The following is an 18,972-nucleotide window of genomic DNA, read 5'->3' as shown; positions in this document are numbered from 1 at the left end:
CCCAAGAGATGCTGAGTGTGGCCCAAAAAACAATTAATTAATTAAAAAAATTTTTAAAGGAAAAAAATCAAAAACTGGTAGTGGAAATCTGGGGATATTTTCTTCTATTGTCACAGAAAAAGAAGAGAAAGTTGCTCTTCTGAAAGAATGCTAACAGTCACAGCAAAAGATAGCAGGAGGAAGAAGAGAAAGCACCTTTCCTCCAAAACATAGGCAAACACGAGCAAATGAAGCCAATTTCTATAAAACAGTGAGTCTACAGTTCTTACCGAATGTGAACATTTCACAAAAAGTCTGAAAATGGGGACCCTGATTATTTCATTTTATCCTTACAGAAATACTATGACATTGGTTTTTTGTTTTGTTTACTTTTTTTTTTTTGTTTCTGTGCCACACCCAGCAGCACTCAGGGGTTAATCCTAGATCTGTGCTTAGAAATTTCTCCTGGCAAACTCTGGGGACCATATGGAATGCTGGGGATTGAACCCGGGTCTGTTTAGGGTTGACCGCTTGCAAAGGTAAATGCCCTATCATTGTGCTATCGCTCTGACCTCAATACTATGACACTGGAACTAGCATCCTCACCATTTATCCACAAAGGAAAAAACTAGGGATCAGAGACTGGGGTCCTGAGTGCAGAGCTGGACTAGAACCCCACTTCCAGCCAACCAGCGTGCCCTTTTCAGATGTTGACTGTTTCAATTAAGCCACGGATCAGCTTGCTCTTGGGCAGAGACTTAGGCTGAGCTGTAATGTTCTCCATTTCCTCAAACTTGCATTCCTTTCGTGGCCTCTCTGTCCAGTAGGGCAAACACACATTTCTGGAATGACAAAGGACATGAGCTTGAATTGCAATGAGAGCCTACGTGATGGGGTTGAACCAATGCAGTCAGAGCTAATTCGAAATGCCTCTTCTCCCTCCTTTTCCTTTCCCTCTCAGTCTTACACACACAAAATATCTGGTAGAAGAAGAAACTTCTATAAATAACTTAATGAGTCACATTCAAGCGCTTCACTTTGAAACCAAAACTGCAGCTCAAATTTGATAGGAAAACCAAGCCACTTTTTATGGCTGATCTGTTCTTTTATTTTAAATAATTTTTATTGTGACCAAAAGTGAATAACAAATCTTTCACAGTAATATTTAGGGTACATAGTGACAATGAATCAGGGCCATTTTCATCACCAGGGTTTCCCTCCCTCCAACCCTTTTTCCAGATATGTGTCCATATCTCCCCTCCTTTGCCCCCCCCCCCCCGAGTGCTAATGTAACTGTTTCCCTCTGTATAGCTTGTTGTAGACAGGGTATTGATTCTGTTGCTGTTGACTTTGGGTTTGGTCTTTAAGTCTGATCATTTTTTATTTCACTCAATGTTCATACGACTCTTTGGTCCTGGTACGGTTCATTTTTATTTCCCCCCTCAATTCAATGAGACAGAACAAGATGATTCAAGTTGTGTGGTTCCATTCTTCTTTTATTTCTTGGACCACATTTACTGGTGCTCAGGGGTTACTCCTGGCTCTGCTCTCAAAAATTCCTCCTTACAGTCTCAGAGAGACTGTATGGATGCCAGCGATTGAACCTGGGTCAGTTGCATGCAAGGCAATTGCTCCAGCCCCATAGCTAGTCCATTCTTTTTTTTTTTTTCTTTTTTAGATTTTTGGGTCACACCCAGCAGTGCTCAGGGGTTACTCCTGGCTCTATATTCAGAAATCGCCCCTGGCAGGCATGGGGAACCATATGGGATGCTGGGATTTGAACTACACTTCTTCTACATGGAAGGCAGGCACCTTAGCCTTATCTCCAGGCTATCTCTCCAGCCCCTGCTGGTTCATTCTTAAAGCAAGATCTCTCCAGCAGCCATAATTGGGCAAAGTTCAACTCTCAGCCCTTTTTTTGTTTTCTTACAAGGTTTAACCCTGCGTTGACCTCTCCTAAATACTCCCTTTTGGGGTATCCTCAAAAACTGCCTCTCTCTTTCCATTCCACTCTCCTTTCTGTATGTTGTCTCTCTATACAAAAATGTCCCACTTCTGATCTCTGCATAACTGGCAGTCAATAATGAGATAACACAAATGCAGAAAGCCACTAGGACCCCTAAGGAAATATTTGGTCATTCTCCAACAGGAATTCCTTCAGCCTAGCAGTAAAGGTGACATACCCAGTGTCATGCTTAGATGCTTGCCACGTAGTAAAGGGGTCTGGTCTCTGAATAGGGTTCAAGGAAGACTCAACTAGACACGATAACACTACTTTCTTTCAGGTGCTCATTTTATGTAATTTTATTTATTTATTTTTAGTTTGGGGTCTACTCCCAACAGTGCTCAGGGCTTGCTTCTGGAGTAGTGCTCAGGGATCACTCCTGGTGAATCACTCCTGGGTTACCTGTGAGGTGCCAGGGATCAAATTCAGGACATCGGGGCCGGAGAGATAGCACAGCGGTGTTTGCCTTGCAAGCAGCCGATCCAGAACCAAAGGTGGTTGGTTCGAATCCCGGTGTCCCATATGGTCCCCCGTGCCTGCCAGGAGCTATTTCTGAGCAGACAGCCAGGAGTAACCCCTGAGCACCGCCGGGTGTGGCCCAAAAATCAAAAAAAAAAAAAAATTTCAGGACATCCACATGCCAGGAAAGTGTCTGAACCTCTGAATTATCTCTCTGATGCCTCAATTTGTTTTGGGTTTTATAAGGGAAAGTTTTGGAGTCATACCCAGTGGTACGGGAGAACTACTCCCAATTTTGTGCTTGGGGAACCAGGTAGTGCCTGGGATTGAACTCAAGCCCCCACCCCACTCCACCCCCTACACATGTGCTCATACCATTGAACTATCTCTTTGGTCTGAAAAATATTTCCTTTCCTTTTATGGAGCCTAAAATATGGCACAAGAAAGAGACTTTGGGTTGGAATGAGCAATCTAATATGTAAATGCCACAAGTTTCTACATCCTTCTAGGAACTAGGAGAAACAGGTGGTGCTCAGACAAGGCAAGTTCCAAAATGCTAGAGAATGTCCAGCTTCGGGCTATCCCCCAAGGAAAGTTAGATCCGATCTCCATTTTGGGGTTGTTTAGAGGATTATGTTCTTTTCTCTACAATCTCAGGACCTCCAATTCCCCACTTTCTCCTTGTAGCCAGTCATCATTGGAGATGTGCTGTTTGCTCTTGGGCACAAGTTGGTCCTCTAGCCCCAAAGGATATACAATCAGCATACAGCCCCAATACTTTCTCTCTCTCTTTTACTCTTGCTTTCTTTTTCTGTCTTCCTCTTTTTCTTTCTCTCTTCATTGCTCCCTTTCTTTCTCCAGTCCTTTCTTCTTTCTTTTTCTTTCTTTCCTTCCTTACTTTCCTTCTTTCCTTCCCACTCTCTATCCCTCTTCCTTCTGTCCATCCCTCTTCTTTCCTTCTGTCCTTTCTTTTTCTTTCTCCTTCCTTCCTTCCTTCCTTCCTTCCTTCCTTCCTTCCTTCCTTCCTTCCTTCCTTCCTTCCTTCCTTCCTTCCTTCCTTCCTTCCTTCCTTCCTTCCTTCCTTCCTTCCTTCCTTCCTTCCTTCCTTCCTTCCTTCCTTCCTTCCTTCCTTCCTTCCTTCCTTCCTTCCTATAGGATGGGGTTTTCCTGGGAGCATTTCCAGGAACCAGGTGCTTACTAACAGTTTCTGGCTGGATATTTCTGCCCTTGTGTCAGGAACCATGCTCATCCCTTCTTCCTCTGAGAATCCCTCATGCTGCTCTCGGCTCTCATACAGGCCTGGGCATTTGAGAGTGGGTGGTGCCCTGTCTCAAGAGGCTCATCTCCTTGTCAGATCTGTAAGAATGGCAGCAGCCAGATCAGGTACTATTGTGTAGGTGCCCAAATCAGACCTGAATGTGTGGAAGGAAGCAAAGACTTGCATGTGGTGAGGTTGGGTTTTGCTTTTGCCCATTTTATGTTTAATCTTTGATCAGTACCAGGAAACCCAAAGGACAGCTCACCATTGCAAAGAAGGGACTTCACATCTTGGCACCTGAGGAAGCCCCAAGTAAAAGCCCGTCAGCCCGTGAAAAAGTGAAAGACGGCATGTTTCTCTTGCACTGGGGGTTGAGGATGTGAAATCAACTTTTTTGCTTTAGACGTAGAGAACACATTGGTGCTGGTTGGGTGGGGAAATGATGTGTGAGTACATGGGAGCCCATAAGCATGGTGATAGGATGAAGTCTGGTGGTAGTGTCTGCACATGTGCATGTGTAGATGTGTCTGTGATCAGTGTGTGAGGAACAGGAGTGAGTCTGAATGTGAGTCAGTTTGTGTGTCTGAGACTATTTGAGTGTGTGACTGAGTAGCAGATGAACACAAGTCAAAATTTGAGAACAACAGAAATCTATTGCTAAAAGCTGTGAGTCTTAGGTGAGGAGCCCACAAGTCAGGTTGTTAGTTAGGATGGGAGCAGAAGTAGAGAGAGGCAGCAAAAGAAAGCAGGAGCCAGGAGTCTGGTAAACAGTTTCCCCAGCAATCCAGCAGGGTTGTGGTGATGACAGTTTCCTCGACTTCCCCAGCACTTCGGCTAAGGCCTTCATATACCCCTAGGCCAACTGTCATCCTGCAGCACTTATAAGGGGCAGGCTTCTGGTAACTGATGTCTTCACCTTAAAGCTTTCCTATAGTTCCTTCAGCATCATCGAACATTCTAGTACATTTTTAGTTAGGATAGCATGCAAAAATCTTGGATAAGTGAATAGATATCTTGGATAAATAAATGAATGATTGATTGATGAATGAAATAAACTAATTTCCTCAGAGTTCTTTCACTATTATTCTCATAGCCAATCACAAACTTTCTGAAATTGTGCTTGGATCATGGTTTGGAAGAGAAAACAAACTGAACTCATTCATTCATTCATTCCATCATTCCAACAAATGTAGATGCATTTGGTGCATAGGGGGGTGGGAGGGATGGAAGAGAACAAAAGAAAGTTGGTCCTCATGTCTCGAACTCGGCATCCATGTGGAATGCAGAAATAAGCACAGGACTAACATAGGCACTGGGGTTGAAGAGGAATGCAGGTTTGGGAGCGAGGACAAGTCAAGGCGGGGCTCACATACAGATGAATGAGTGAGATGTTAAAGAACTTCTGATAGGTCAACATGAGATGTGTCTCAGAAGAATAGACTGGCCTAGATAGAGGGTACGACTGTGGCTTCAGCATGGAGAGAGTCCTTGGTAAAGCCACAAAAACAATCTACATGCAACATGAATATTTGGTGCATAGTCACATTTTTATCAATTTTATTTTATTTTATCTGGGGATGTAAAATCACTTGATGCACCATATATCCAAGCCCACGTGAATAAGTCTGAATCAAGGTCACACAAGAAACAATCCAGACCAGACTGAGGGTGAAACACGTGTCTTTTACCTAGTATGGACCTCTCCTGCCTGCCAGAATTATGGATTTTATTGAGTACAGCAGGGATCTTCAAACTACGTCCCACGGGCCACATATTGTATCTATTCCCATTTTGTTTCTTCACTTCTAAATAAGATATATGCAGTGTGCATAGAAATTTGTTCATAATTTTTGTTTTTACTATAATCTGGCCCTCCAACAGTCTGAAGGACAGTGAACTGGCTCCCTGTTTAAAAAGTTTGAGGACCCCTGGAGTACAGGGACCACCCCTCTGTGGGCTGTAAATCCACCCAGGTTTACAAGTAAAACAATCTCTGTTTGGGGGTAAGTCCAAGTTGTAAACAAACATAGAAAGAAACCAGGGATGATCTCTGTTTGGGGTAAAATAAGGTGAAATCCACCGTAGGGAGACCACATTGGTGGTGATCAGGGCTTGCTTCTGATTCTGTACTCTGGAATCATACCTGGTGGAATGAGGGGACCATGGGGATATGGGAATCTAACCTCAGTTGGCTGCACGAAAGGCAAATATCCCAATTGCTGTGCTATCCCTCTAGTCCTCCCATAGTTATGTGGGTTTTTTTTGTTTTGTTTTGTTTTGTTTTGTTTTGTTTTTGTATGTGTGTGTGTTTTGGTATTGGGACCACACCTGGAAGTGTTCAGGGGTTATTCCTAGATCTTTACTCAGAAATTATTCCTAGCAGGCTTGGAGACCATTTGGAATGCCAGCAATTGAACACAGGTTGCCTGTATATAAGAAAATTCCCTGGCCCGGAGAGATAGCACAGTGGCAAGATGCGGTGTTTGCCTTGCAAGCAACTGATCCAGGACCAAAGGTGGTTGGTTGGAATCCTGGTGTCCCATATGGTCCCCCGTGCCTGCCAGGAGCTATTTCTGAGCAGACAGCCAGGAGTAACCCCTGAGCACCGCCGGGTGTGACCCAAAAACCAAAAAAAAAAAAAGAAAAAGAAAATTCCCTAATTACTGTACTATTCTCTAGCCTCCATAATTATGTTCTTAAGAACATAGTTATGTTTTTAAAAAAGAAAAATAAATGGTTAGAATGAAGTTTCCTGGTACCTTTTATTGAATACAAATATATCTGGAAGAATATCATTAAGTGTGTAAGTGATTTAAGGATAATTAGCAAGCTCATTCCCTTTCCAGTTTTCCTAGTACGTCTTGAATGCTGGCTGATCTATTCAGTGTTGGCTTGGCCCAGGGGCAGGTGCTCAGAGAGGCAGAATGGCTCTATTATGAGAGTCCCCTTGTAGGCCCCATCAGCTCTGGTGGGCAGCATCTTCTATACCTGATAGATGGAATAGTTTGGACCTGTGGCCTCCATAGAGCAGGATTGTGAAGAACTCTCAGCTCCAAAAGTGGAAAGAAGATTTGGTGCTTTTTTATTTCTCTGTTGGCTGAGGTAATGCCCTCTAACAAACCCACATGAGACTAGAAGAAAGTGACACTAACAAGTCCCATGCTCCAGTTTCCAGCATGTTTCCCCAGAAGGGCTCCTGCTAACTCAGCACACTCTCTCCCCTTGCCTCTTTTTCCCTCTCTTTTTCTTTCTCTTTGTCAATGAATATTCCACCAATCTGGGTCACACTGCACAGCAGGGATATGTTCCTTGTCTTCCTGTGTGAAGGAGACTCAAACAAAGTAGAAGTGATCTGTAAGTGGATGTAGAAGGATGCCCAAGTTGAGTGGTCAGGGAAGACTGGTTTCCTAGAGCCTAGGACCCTTAGAACCACCAAGTCATCCATCTTAGGCTCAAGAGTTCAAAGTGAAAGTAGCAGTTGGGAAACTTCTCATAGTTGGATTGTCATATTCGACTTACTTTTTTTTGCCTCTTACCACTCTTGTTCCATCACAGGCTAGCCCAGCATTTTGAAAACTTTTCTTAGAGAAGAGAAATAGACTACCCCAGTTTGTGAGCAAGTATGGATGGACGTCATGTATGACCAGTAGCCACTGAGGGAATTTCACTTGGCTAGCAATGATGAGTGATGGATAAGACAGGAAGTAATGATAAGACAGATCAGGCAGGAGACCATTAGCAGAAGATAAACTGATAGGACAGGAGTTGAAATTATGCTCTGACAGAAGTTTCCAGGAATTTGCTCTTTGCCCAACTGCAAAACAAGATGGAACAACCTCAAGATGTCAGATCAAGGACCATGAGGTGTGATTCCTGGGATCATGTAGGAAGATTTGTGGAGGGTTCATCCTAATGGGTGAACCTCTGGCTAGCGCTGTGGTCTCAGTGTTCAAGCTCCAACTTCTCCACTTCCTGGTGGTACATTCTAGAGCATGAGACTTGACCTCTCATACCTCCTTTTTCTCAAGAGTCAAGTGCAGATAACATTAGAAGCCACATGGAGTTGCGAAGCTCCACCAGGGGACTTCGAGCTAGCTAATTCTGCTGAGTCACTGCTAAGAAGGTCCTGCGTGGCACTAAGATACAAAGAGGAACAGGTGGGCTAATGAAAGACACATTCAAGATGGAGGAAGATGCACCTAAGCTGGAGGAAGACACATCCAAGATGGAGCCTGTCCATCTATTCAAGTGCCACACTAAAATATGGAAGGGAGGGCAGGAAAGGGGGACTAGAGCAGGCTGGCTGTTCATGCTGCTTCCGAGAGACCTAAGGAAGGTTTCCATGCTTAGTTTCGGTCATTTCCCAAAGACAGAGCAGAAAATCAATTTCTGCCTTTCTTTTTTTCTAAATTCTTTTTTTTTTTTCCTTGGTTTTTGGGCCACACCCGGTGGTGCTCAGGAGTTACTCCTGGCTGTCAGCTCAGAAATAGCTCCTGGCAGGCACGGGGGACCATATGGGATACCGGGATTCGAACCAACCACCTTTGGTCCTGGATCGGCTGCTTGCAAGGCAAATGCCACTGTGCTATCTCTCCGGGCCCATTTTTCTAAATTCTTATTCAAAGATAATAGTTTGAATGGCCTGAGATCAGCTTTGAGCTGATTTATTTAGTTTTATTTATTTAGCTGTCAAATTTAGTACAGAAAAATACCAGGTCTTGGGGCCTGAGCAGTGACGCAAGGGGTAGGGCATTTGCCTTGCACGCGCTGACCTAGGACAGACCACAGTTCGATCCCCCAGAGTACTATATGGTCCCCAAGCCAGGAGTGATTTCTGAGCGCATAGCCAGCAGTAAACCCGGAGCATCACTGGGTGTGGCCCCAAACCAAAAACAAACAAACAAACAAACAAACAAAATCCAGCAAAAAAAAAAAAGGTCTTGCCAACACTCACCCAAGACACCAGACTGTCTGAAGATGTTGTTCTTCCTCAATTCCAGCAGGGGGCGCCCTACAATCCCTGGGTGGATTAGGGAGTAGATTTCTGAACCTCTTCAGGGCCCAGCACCACCTTGACAATGGGGAATGAGAACTTACAGTAACAATAGATGCAAAGCTCCGGACTGACCTTATTTCCCAGAAAATGCTAATTCCTCCCTCTGCATCCACCCAAATGAACTTGCACCCGAGGGAACCTGAGAAGATACGGTTGATCCTTAGAACTGTAGTTCACCTTCCTTTTGGCTTGTGGTAGGAAAAATGAATCGACTCTTCCTGGCCCAGATCGCTGACCCTTTTGGTACTGCATCAGATAATGTGCCACAGCCTCAGAGTTAAAAAAAGCCACTTGGCCAGAGATGTGATGTGGTGCCCACGCTCATGGTCTTGGGCTCATCACTCAGTACAAGGAGCACCCAGGAAGAGTCGTGGAAACTTTTTTGAAGTCAGGAGCCCTAGATTCCACTCCCTGCTCCTCCATTTAATGCCTTAAATAAGTCACTCCATGTCCCAAGGCCTGTTTCCCCATTGGTAAAATGAAATGTTAAATAGTCACCCGTAGAATTCCTTTCCAGTTCCTGCCGTTGTGCTATGCTGCTGAACTTCGTTAGATCTGTGTATTACCTTGGAGTGATAACAGCAGATAGGATTCAGAATGTTATCTTTCTATTGTTTTGTTTGTTTTTATTTTGTATGGGGGCCACAATTGGAAGTGCTCAAAGCTAGCTCTGCACTCAAGAATCACTCCTGGCAGGGCTTAGGAGACCATGTGGGGTTCTGAGGATCAAATCTATGTCAGTTGTGTGCAAGACAAATGTCCTACCCACTGTACCACTATACTTTTGCTCTGGTCCCAGCATTATTTCGTCTTCATTTATAAAATATTTTATAATTAGGGGCCCGGAGAGATAGCACAGCGGCCTTTGCCTTGCAAGCAGCTGATCCATGACCAAAGGCGGTTGGTTCGAATCCCGGTGTCCCATATGGTCCCCCGTGCCTGCCAGGAGCTATTTCTGAGCAGACAGCCAGGAGTAACCCCTGAGCACCGCCGGGTGTGACCCAAAAACCAAAAAAAAATTTTTTATAATTAAATTAATGTGTCTAAAATGGAACACTTATGGATTTGGTATTCACCATTAGTTATTATTATCATTATTTTTATTATTATTTTGGCTAGGCAGTGCTCAAGGGTAACTCATGGTTTTGCACTATAGAAATCACTCCTGGTATGCTCTGGGGATATATATATATATATATATATATATATATATAGGCTGCTGGGAATCAAACCCTGGTTGGCCACATGCAAGGCAAGTACTCTGCCTGCTGAACTATCTCTCCAACACCTCTTTTTTTTTTGAGGGGGAAGGTGATTATTTGAGGAGAAACCATACCCAGTAATGCTCAGTTTACTTCTAGCTCTATACTCAGAAATCATTCCTGATGATATTCGGGGAGTCATTTGAAATGCCTGTGGTCGAATCCAGGTTGGCCACATGCAAAGCATGTGCCCTATCCATTGTACTCTTTCTCCAAATCTCATCATTCTTTCTTTTTCTTTTCTTTTATTTTTTTATTGGGGGGGGGGGGGTTGGCTCACAACCGGCAGTACTCAGAGGTTACTTCTGGCTCTATTCTCGGAAACCACTCCTGGCAGTCTCGGGGGACCATATGGGACGCCGGGATTCGAACCACCGTCATTATTCTTTCTTTTAAGCAAGCTCTTAGAGTCATGTGTTACTAACAGTTCTTTCTGCTACAAGTCACATATGCCATGGTGGTACCTTTCGGCCATACCACATAACCTTTGTGGACTGTGTTAATCCAGCTGGCCAGTGAGGGTCAGCTTCTACCCTCCCAGTGCCTTTGGAACCAAGGACATTCCCCCCAGCTTATGACCAGGAAAAAAATTCATCCCAGACAGACTGAGGATCAGTGACACTTTATTATTTTTTTTTTTTTTATTTTGGGCCACACCCGGTGGTGCTCAGGCGTTACTCCTGGCTGTCTGCTCAGAAATAGCTCCAGGCAGGCACGGGGGACCATATGGGACGCTGGGATTTGAACCAACCACCTTAGGTCCTGGATCGGCTGCTTGCAAAGCAAATGCCCCGCTGTGCTGCTATCTCTCCGGCCCCCAGTGACACTTTATTTCATGCTAACCATATTTATCTAAGGCAGTTGATACTGGGATATGGGCAGGGTTACAGGGCCAGGGATATAAAGGCTATAAAAGAAGGTCAGCAAAGGAGGAAGTGAGGTAACAAGGAGAATTTTCCTGTCAACATTGGGCTTAGGAGTGTCTAGGGAGCATCACAATGGGTGATAATAATGGCCTCAGGATCAAGACAATCTCATTAACTCAAGCTTTCTGTGAGGAAGGAGGATGGCCTAGAATCAAGCCTGAGAGAAGCCCCAAATCATGAGGATTTGTCTCTCTTTGTGCTGTTCTTCCCCATCTCCGGAGCAGTGTCTCCAAAGCTTTCACCTCAAGGAGAATCCCTGGATCAGTTACTCTACAGGGTTCCCCAGGAACTGTTTCTTTATAGGCGTCGTCTGCCAGGCATTTCAGGAATAGCATTAAAGGGGGTTCCCACAGTATATTGTTGACTATTCCATCTGACTTCTATGATTGCACTCTTCCGTGTCCCCACAAAGACAAGCAACATAAGAACACATCTCTCAAGACAGATTCCTGTTCTTACATGTCTAACTCTACACTATCTTCAATGGCTTCAGGACACTTAAATGTTCCCTTGGGCTAAAAGAAAAAACAAACTCAATGACTCTTTTCTTTATTGGCTCATTGAATGCTTTTGTCCTGGGGACCCTATTGGACCTGCCAGATACAATTTGGTTAAGGATGACTCTCAGTTGATTCTGAGAAGTGTTAGCATTGATCCCAAAATGTTGAGCTTGACATTTGTATACATTAATTAATACGGGTACCACACTGATCTGACTATCTATACTCCCTTTCTCATTTTTCTTTTTTTCTTTTTTTCTTTTTTTTTGGGGGGGGGGCACACTGGCGACGCAGAGGGGTTACTCCTGGCTCTGTGCTCAGAAGTCCCTCCTGGTAGGCTCAGGATACTATATGGGATGCTGAGGGTTGAATCCGGGTCTGTTCCAGGTCAGCCTCATGCAAGGCAAATGCCTTACTGCTGTGCTATCACTCTCATTGGTATTTTTCCTTTTTTTTTTTGGTTTTGGTTTTTGGGCCACACCTGGTGACACTCAGAGATTACTCCTGGCTATGCATTCAGAAATTGCTCCTGGCTGGGGGTACCATATAGGACACCAGGGATGGAACCTAGGTCCATCCTGGGTCAGCTGCATGCAAGGCCAACACCCTACTGCTACGCTATTGCTCTGGCCCCTCATTGGTATTTTTAACCCCAAATAATGGAATAGGCTTGGGGCTGGAGTGATAGCACAGCTTTAGGACATTTGTTTGTGCACAGTTGATCCAGGACTGACCCAGGTTCAATCCCAGGCATCCCATAATCTGCCAGGAGTGATTTCTTAGCACAGAGCCAGGAGTAACCCCTGAGCTCCACTGGGTGTATGTAGCCCAACCCTCCAATAATAATAACATAGCCTGTCTAGAGTTCAGGTGGAGGTGGGGTGGGGAGGAGGGAGATTTGGGACATTCGTGATGGAAATGTTGCACTGGTGAAGGGGGGGTTGTTCTTTACATGACTGAAACTCAACTACAATCATATTGTAATCATGGTGTTTAAATAAAGATATTAATTTAAAAAAAGAATAATGGGGCCAAAGAGATGGCACAGCGGTAAGGAGTTTGCCTTGCATGCAGAAGGACAGTGGTTCAAATCCCAGCGTCCCATATGGTCCCAAGAGCCTGCCGGGGCAATTTCTGAGCATAGAGCCAGGAGTAACCCCTGAGCACTGATGGGTGTGACCCAAAAACCAATAATAATAATAATAATAATAATAATAATATAACAGGGTTGGGTCAGGCCCTTCTCTTCCTGCTCCGAGTCTTCATTTAGAGTTCAGATATTTATTTATTCAATATCTGTTACCTGCTAGATTTCCACAGCAATCCATGGACATACTCATTCAATTCAAGTCCTGACTTGACTCAGACTTCTCTCAGCACTTTACCCCCGAATTGAAGGAGACTGACAAAGTGTTCCTCAAAGGATAATGAGAAGGAAGTTAACAATCTTGTTTACAAGGCTTTCCTTCTCATTGGAATTATTTATTTAGCTTGGAGTACTCTAAGAGTTCTGGTCACTCTTTTCTTTTTTTTCTTTTTGTGTTTGGGTCACACTCGGCAGTGCTAAGGTTACTCTTGACTCTATGCTCAGAAATTACTCCTGACAGGGTCTGGAGTGATACTACAGCTGGTAGGGCATTTGCTTTGCACACAGCGACCTGGGTTCAATCCTCAGCATCCCATATGGTCCCCTGAGCCTACCAGATATAATTTCTGAGTGTAGAGCCAGGAGTAACCCCGAGCAAGGCTGTATGTGGCCCAAAATAACAAAGAATAAAAAGAGGAGGATGAGGAGGAAGATTAGGAAAAATAAGTTATTCCTGGAAAGGAGGAGAATAAGAAATAAATTATTCCTGGCAGGCTTGGGGAACATATGGGATGCTAGGGATCAAACTAGGGTTGGCTTTATGCAAGGCAATAGCTCAACTCACTGTGCTATTGCTTTGGCCCAGTTCTGTTCACTCTAGGGGAGTGTCTTCAAATTGGGGCCATGGAGCAAGAGTCAGAATTCTTCTATTAGGAGAAATAGGAGACTGGGAAGGATGGAGAGAGAGAGAGAGAGAGAGAGAGAGAGAGAGAGAGAGAGACAGAGACAGAGAGACAGAGAGACAGAGAGACAGAGAGACAGAGAGAGACAGAGACAGAGACAGAGAGGCAGAGAGAAAGAGAGAGGAGAGAGAGAGAAACATTGCCTTTTTATGCATCACCTGAAGTTTGCCCAGGGGAAAGAGTGAAAGAAAGAGAGAGAGAAAGAGAGAAAGAGAGAGAGAGAGAGAGAGAGAGAGAGAGAGAGAGAGAGAGAGGGAGGGAGAGAGAGATGAGATGAGAATGACCTTCTCTAAACTGTGGCTTTAATTTATTCTGCTGTTTCTCCTATAACAAAAGGCATGTTCGGGGCCGTAGAGGTGGCGCTAGAGGTAAGGTGTCTGCCTTGCAAGCGCTAGCCAAGGAAGGACCACAGTTCGATCCCCTGGCATCCCATATGGTCCCCCCAAGCCAGGGGCGATTTCTGAGCGCTTAGCCAGAAGTAACCCCTGAGCATCAAATGGGTGTGAAACCAAAAAAAAAAAAAAAAAAACACAACAAAAAAAGGAATGTTCATTCATAACATATCAGGTCATCACACAGAACAAATTTGCGAGATCAGCTGTGATGACCATTAGAAATGCTAAACTAAGGCCTGGAGAGATAGCACAGCGGCGTTTGCCTTGCAAGCAGCCGATCCAGGACCAAAGGTGGTTGGTTCAAAATCCCGGCGTCCCATATGGTCCCCCGTGCCTGCCAGGAACTATTTCTGAGCAGACAGCCAGGAGGAACCCCTGAGCATTGCCGGGTGTGGCCCAAAAACCAAAAAAAAAAAAAAAAAAAAAAAAAAAAACCGCTAAACTAAATTCTAGCAGGGTTTGGGATTATCTTTTTATTTGTTCTTGGGCCACATCCAGTGATGTTCAGGTGCTACTCCTGACTATTTGCTCAGAAATTGCTCCTGGCTTGGGGGACCATATGGGACACCAGGGATCAAAGTTATTGTGTGCAAGCCAAATGCCCTACCACTTGCACCACCACTCCAGCTCTAGTATTATCTTTTAGAGAGGTTGACAAATCCCCACATAAGCCCTTGACAGTGCAATGTTCAGCGACCTCTCACACACAGGTCTCATGGATCTGGAAGAGCACCTAAAACACAGTTTAGATTGATCAAGCTCCAGGCTAAACTTTTTAAAAAGCCGGGTGTTCGTGGATGAATTGAGAGTGAGAAATGCAGCTGTTAGGACCCCCAGAAAGTTTGAGTCAGCAAATGGGAGTAGGTTGTCTCCCAGAATGCTAATGATTTCAGCAGTCAAATTATAGTCACCAGGCCAATTCATTCACTTAAAGTGGAAATTACAAAATTTAAGCAAGCCATATGTTCACGTGGGCTTTTCCTGACAGACAAGGAACATCGGAAGCCAAATTATTAGCAGATTTCTTAGGGAGCAGAAACCCAGGCAGAAGGCATTTGCTGACACGAAGGTATGTCTTCCAGCCACAGGCTCGAGGCCACCCCACGCCCTGTGAGAGGAACAGCCTGGCCAAGCAAAGAGTAATCTTGTGTCTGTGAGTCTGCCAGAGCATGCGTGCCCTGGCATGTCGCCATTTTCAATCCTTCTGTTTCCCAGGGTCCTGGTCCAAACAGGGTTACAGTACAGATAATTCATTTTCTGCTTACTCTCTGGGTGACTCTCAAATGAAATCTCAATGAGAATTTTTACCACTCTTCAAAACTTGTTTGTCAGGTGCCGAGAGTTTATTTTTTGTTGCCTAGCACAGATGACTAATCCAACCAACCAACTTCGGATGGTACTAAATTTGCTCTTGGAAATCTTGCTATATAAAAGTGTGTGTGTGTGTGTGTGTGTGTGTGTGTGTGTGTGTGTGTGTGTGTGTGTGTGTGTGTGTGTGTGTGTGTGTGAGACCAGTGATAGCACAGCAGGTAGGACATTTGCTTTGAATGTAGATGGTCTGGGTTCAATTCCCGGCATCCCATATGGTTCTCCAAGCCTGCTAGGAGTGACTTCTGAGTTCAGATCCAGGTATGGCTCCTGAGTGCTACTGAGTGTGCCCCCTTCCCCCCAAAAAAAATTACGTGTGTGTGTGTGTGTATGTGTGTGTGTGTGTGTGTGTGTGTGTTTCAGAAGTTGGGTATGGAGGGTCAAAGATGCTGAGTGCCTAGTCCAGGGTCACAGGGCTGCTGAGTGACAGATCTGAATTACAACCTAGAAGCCATCCATTTCCATCCCCATCTTGTTCCATTGGGTGTGAATACATAAATGTGTTTTTAGCATCAAACCTTCTTTAAAAACGTTAGATGATTAATTTTCTCGCTACGTGACAGGGGTGGACAGTGGAAGCGACAAGAAGATGTAAATCAGGGCACTTGGAGGTAGTTGGAGATCATGCGGGCAGGAGCCTCCCTCAACCTTATCTGGGGAGTCACAATAAATTTGCATTTTGTTGCAGAACCTGAGCATTTCAGAGGCCAGAGGCCAGATCCTCCACTATGAGGTAACCTTGCAGGATGAGACTGGAGAGGAGCCTCCCCAAGAGAGCACTACCAAGCACACCTCCTGGAGCACCATGGTTCCCAGAACTGGGCACTGGGCAGCAACAGTGTCTGCAGTGAACTCCAAAGGCATTTCCCTGCCAACCCGTATTTCCATAACGGACCTATGTGGAGTCGGTGAGTTGCTTTCTTATAGCCTGTGGCAAACTGTCTTACTCACCTCTTCTCCCACACATGCCCAAGGGCAGACACACACAAGTTAGACTGTGCAGCCAACAGCCTTCAAAGGCTGGTCTGTTCCGCTAAGAGTGAATGAAACATCTCTGTGCTTCCAGTTCCGTGTTTCTAAAAGGTAAAACATCACCTCTCACAGGCCATGGTGGGACTAAATACAGGTATCAAAGCAGAATCAGGGGGCCAGAGAGATAGCACAATGGTAGGGCATTTGACTTGCAAGCAGCTGATCCAGGATGGACATTGGTTCGAATCCCGACATCCCATATGGTCCCCTGTGCCTGCCAGGAGTAATTTCTAAGCACAGAGCCAGGAGTAACCCCTGAACACCTCTGGGTGTGTTACAAAAACAAAAACAAAAACAAACCAGAATCAGTGATTAGTGAGTATGAAGGAAATCAAAGTTACATTAAAATGAACCTAACATGTGACCTAGTGTTTCAGAAGCAAGAATTATATGTGTTCTCAAGCTTGAGGGGGGATATTATATGTCTGATCAAAATACATTTATTAGGACTGGAGTGATATCAGAAAGGTAGGGCATTTGACTTGCACGCAGCCAACTTGGGGCGGACCGGGTTTTATCCCTGGCATTCATTATAGTCATTAAGCCTGCCAGGAGTGATTTCTGAGTGCAGAGCCAGGAGTAACCCCTGAACGCTGCTGGTTGTAGTCCAAAAGCCAAAAATAATTATTTATTTATGGTTTGAGGGATCACAGTTGGGAATGCTCATGGGTAACTCCTGGCTGTACTCAGGAGATCATATAAGGGTGCTGGGAATTTAACCTTGGTCACCTACATGCAAAGCAAATACTCTACCCACTCTCCTGTTTCTTTGGCACCTCAAAATATATTTTATTTTATTTTATTTTATTTATTTATTTATTTTTTTTTTGGTTTTTGGGCCACACCCGGTAACGCTCAGGGGTTACTCCTGGCTATGTGCTCAGAAGTTGCTCCTGGCTTGGGGGACCATATGGGGCACCGGGGGATCGAACCGCGGTCCGCCCAAGGCTAGCACAGGCAAGGCAGGCACCTTACCTTTAGCGCCACCGCCCGGCCCCCTCAAAATATATTTTAAATCAATAATATTACAGTGAAATGATCACTCTAAGTAAACTATAGCTCTTTACCAACTTACATTAAGTTATGCTTTGTTACATTCATTATATCATGACGATATCATATGCACAAATTAAGAATATATTTTATAAATGTGATTTATCAGACATCATTAAGCCAAGCTTTCCTTAAATATGCTGAGAACATTCTATGGTATCCAAGAATTGGGCATCTAACACAAAAGCCATTTTTTGTTTGTTTGTTTGTTTGTTTTGGGCCATAGCTGGTTGGTGCTTAGGGGTTACTCCTAGATCTGCACTTAGGGATCATTTCTGGTAGTGCTCAGGAGAGCATTTGGGAAGCCAGACATCAAACTTGAGTCGATGTGCCAGGCAAACATCCTACAGCTGTGTTATCACTCTGGCCCAACAAAAGCCATTTTCTAAGGAAGCGTTGACTAGTCTAAACACCAGTGGGTATTTTGTAGACTTGGCAGGATGTGTAAACACAATACCCTAAACCACTGCCAACAAAGGCCTTAGTTAGGGATCTGATGATTCCCTGAAACCTCTCATGATCTGCTAATCCCCTTGGAGAACCACAAGGATCAAAGGACATATTGATCTCCAGAAATAGTTCAGATGATTTTGTATTAACAAAAGATGGAAAACCCTAAAACTAAACCATAGTACATTTAGAAATTGTTTGAACAGTAAAAATCTTGCTGTATTACAATTCTTTGTAAAATAGATTTAGATATGCATCAAAAATCTCCCAACCAGGGATATGTCTTTTATAACCTAATCCTCTTAAAAACTATCTTTTTGAGATAAAAGCACATGCTTAATCAAGAAAATACATGGGCCCGGAGAGATAGCACAACGGCGTTTGCCTTGCAAGCAGCCGATCCAGGACCAAAGGTGGTTGGTTCAAATCCCGGTGTCCCAGATGGTCCCCCGTGCCTGCCAGGAGCTATTTCTGAGTGGATAGCCAGGAGTAACCCCTGAGCAATGCCAGGTGTGGCCCCCCAAAACCCCCCCCCAAAAAAAAGAAAAAAAAAAGAAAATACATATTGGGGTTGGAGAGATAGCATGGAGGTAAGGCATTCGCCTTGCATGCAGAAGGATGGTGGTTCGAATCCTGGCATCCCATATGGTCGCCCAAGCCTGCCAGGAGTGATTTCTGAGCATAGAGCCAGGAGTAGCCCCTGAACACTGCCAGGTGTGACCCCCCCAAAAAAACCATAAACAAATAGAAAATACATATTAAAGCTATTTCTCAGAAACAATGTGGGGCTAGAAGGATAGTACAATGGTAGAGCTCTTGCCTTGCATGTAGTTAGCTTGAGTTCAAATACTCTATACCCTGTATGATCCCCTAAGCCGCACTAAGAGTGATTCTTGAGTACAGAAACAGGAATAAATCCTTAGCACCACACGGTGTGCCCCCATCAAGAAAAAAACTTAGTAAAAATAAGAATTTGTAGTTAGATTAATTCTTAAAATTGATTGCAACTATTTTATTTCATATTCTCTATTCAGATGTAGTAACAATGTCTCTAAGTGATACCTTCTAGGTAGAGATAGTACAAGAGGTATGCATGCAGCCATTTCAGTTATGACCCTGGTTCAATTCCCAGCACTGCATTGGGTCCCCTGAGCACCACTAGGGGCCATTTCTGAGCACC

General features: G+C 44.4%; 1 protein-coding gene across 2 annotated transcripts in view; it reads left to right on the top strand.

Annotated features, from left to right (window-relative positions):
* The window catches only part of IL12RB2 (interleukin 12 receptor subunit beta 2), an 83,290-nt gene that overhangs the window by 29,088 nt on the left and 35,230 nt on the right, over positions 1–18,972 (top strand). For both annotated transcript variants that reach the window (XM_049774393.1, XM_049774392.1), the window contains exon 8: positions 15,946–16,165. In XM_049774393.1, the coding sequence (XP_049630350.1) occupies positions 15,946–16,165 (220 nt within the window). The remainder of the gene's footprint in view (positions 1–15,945; positions 16,166–18,972) is intronic.

This window comes from Suncus etruscus, chromosome 6, assembly GCF_024139225.1.
Source record: "Suncus etruscus isolate mSunEtr1 chromosome 6, mSunEtr1.pri.cur, whole genome shotgun sequence".
Taxonomy (NCBI): Eukaryota; Metazoa; Chordata; class Mammalia; order Eulipotyphla; family Soricidae; genus Suncus; species Suncus etruscus.
Note: the sequence above shows the minus strand (reverse complement) of the source record. Positions and strands in the feature narration are given on the sequence as shown.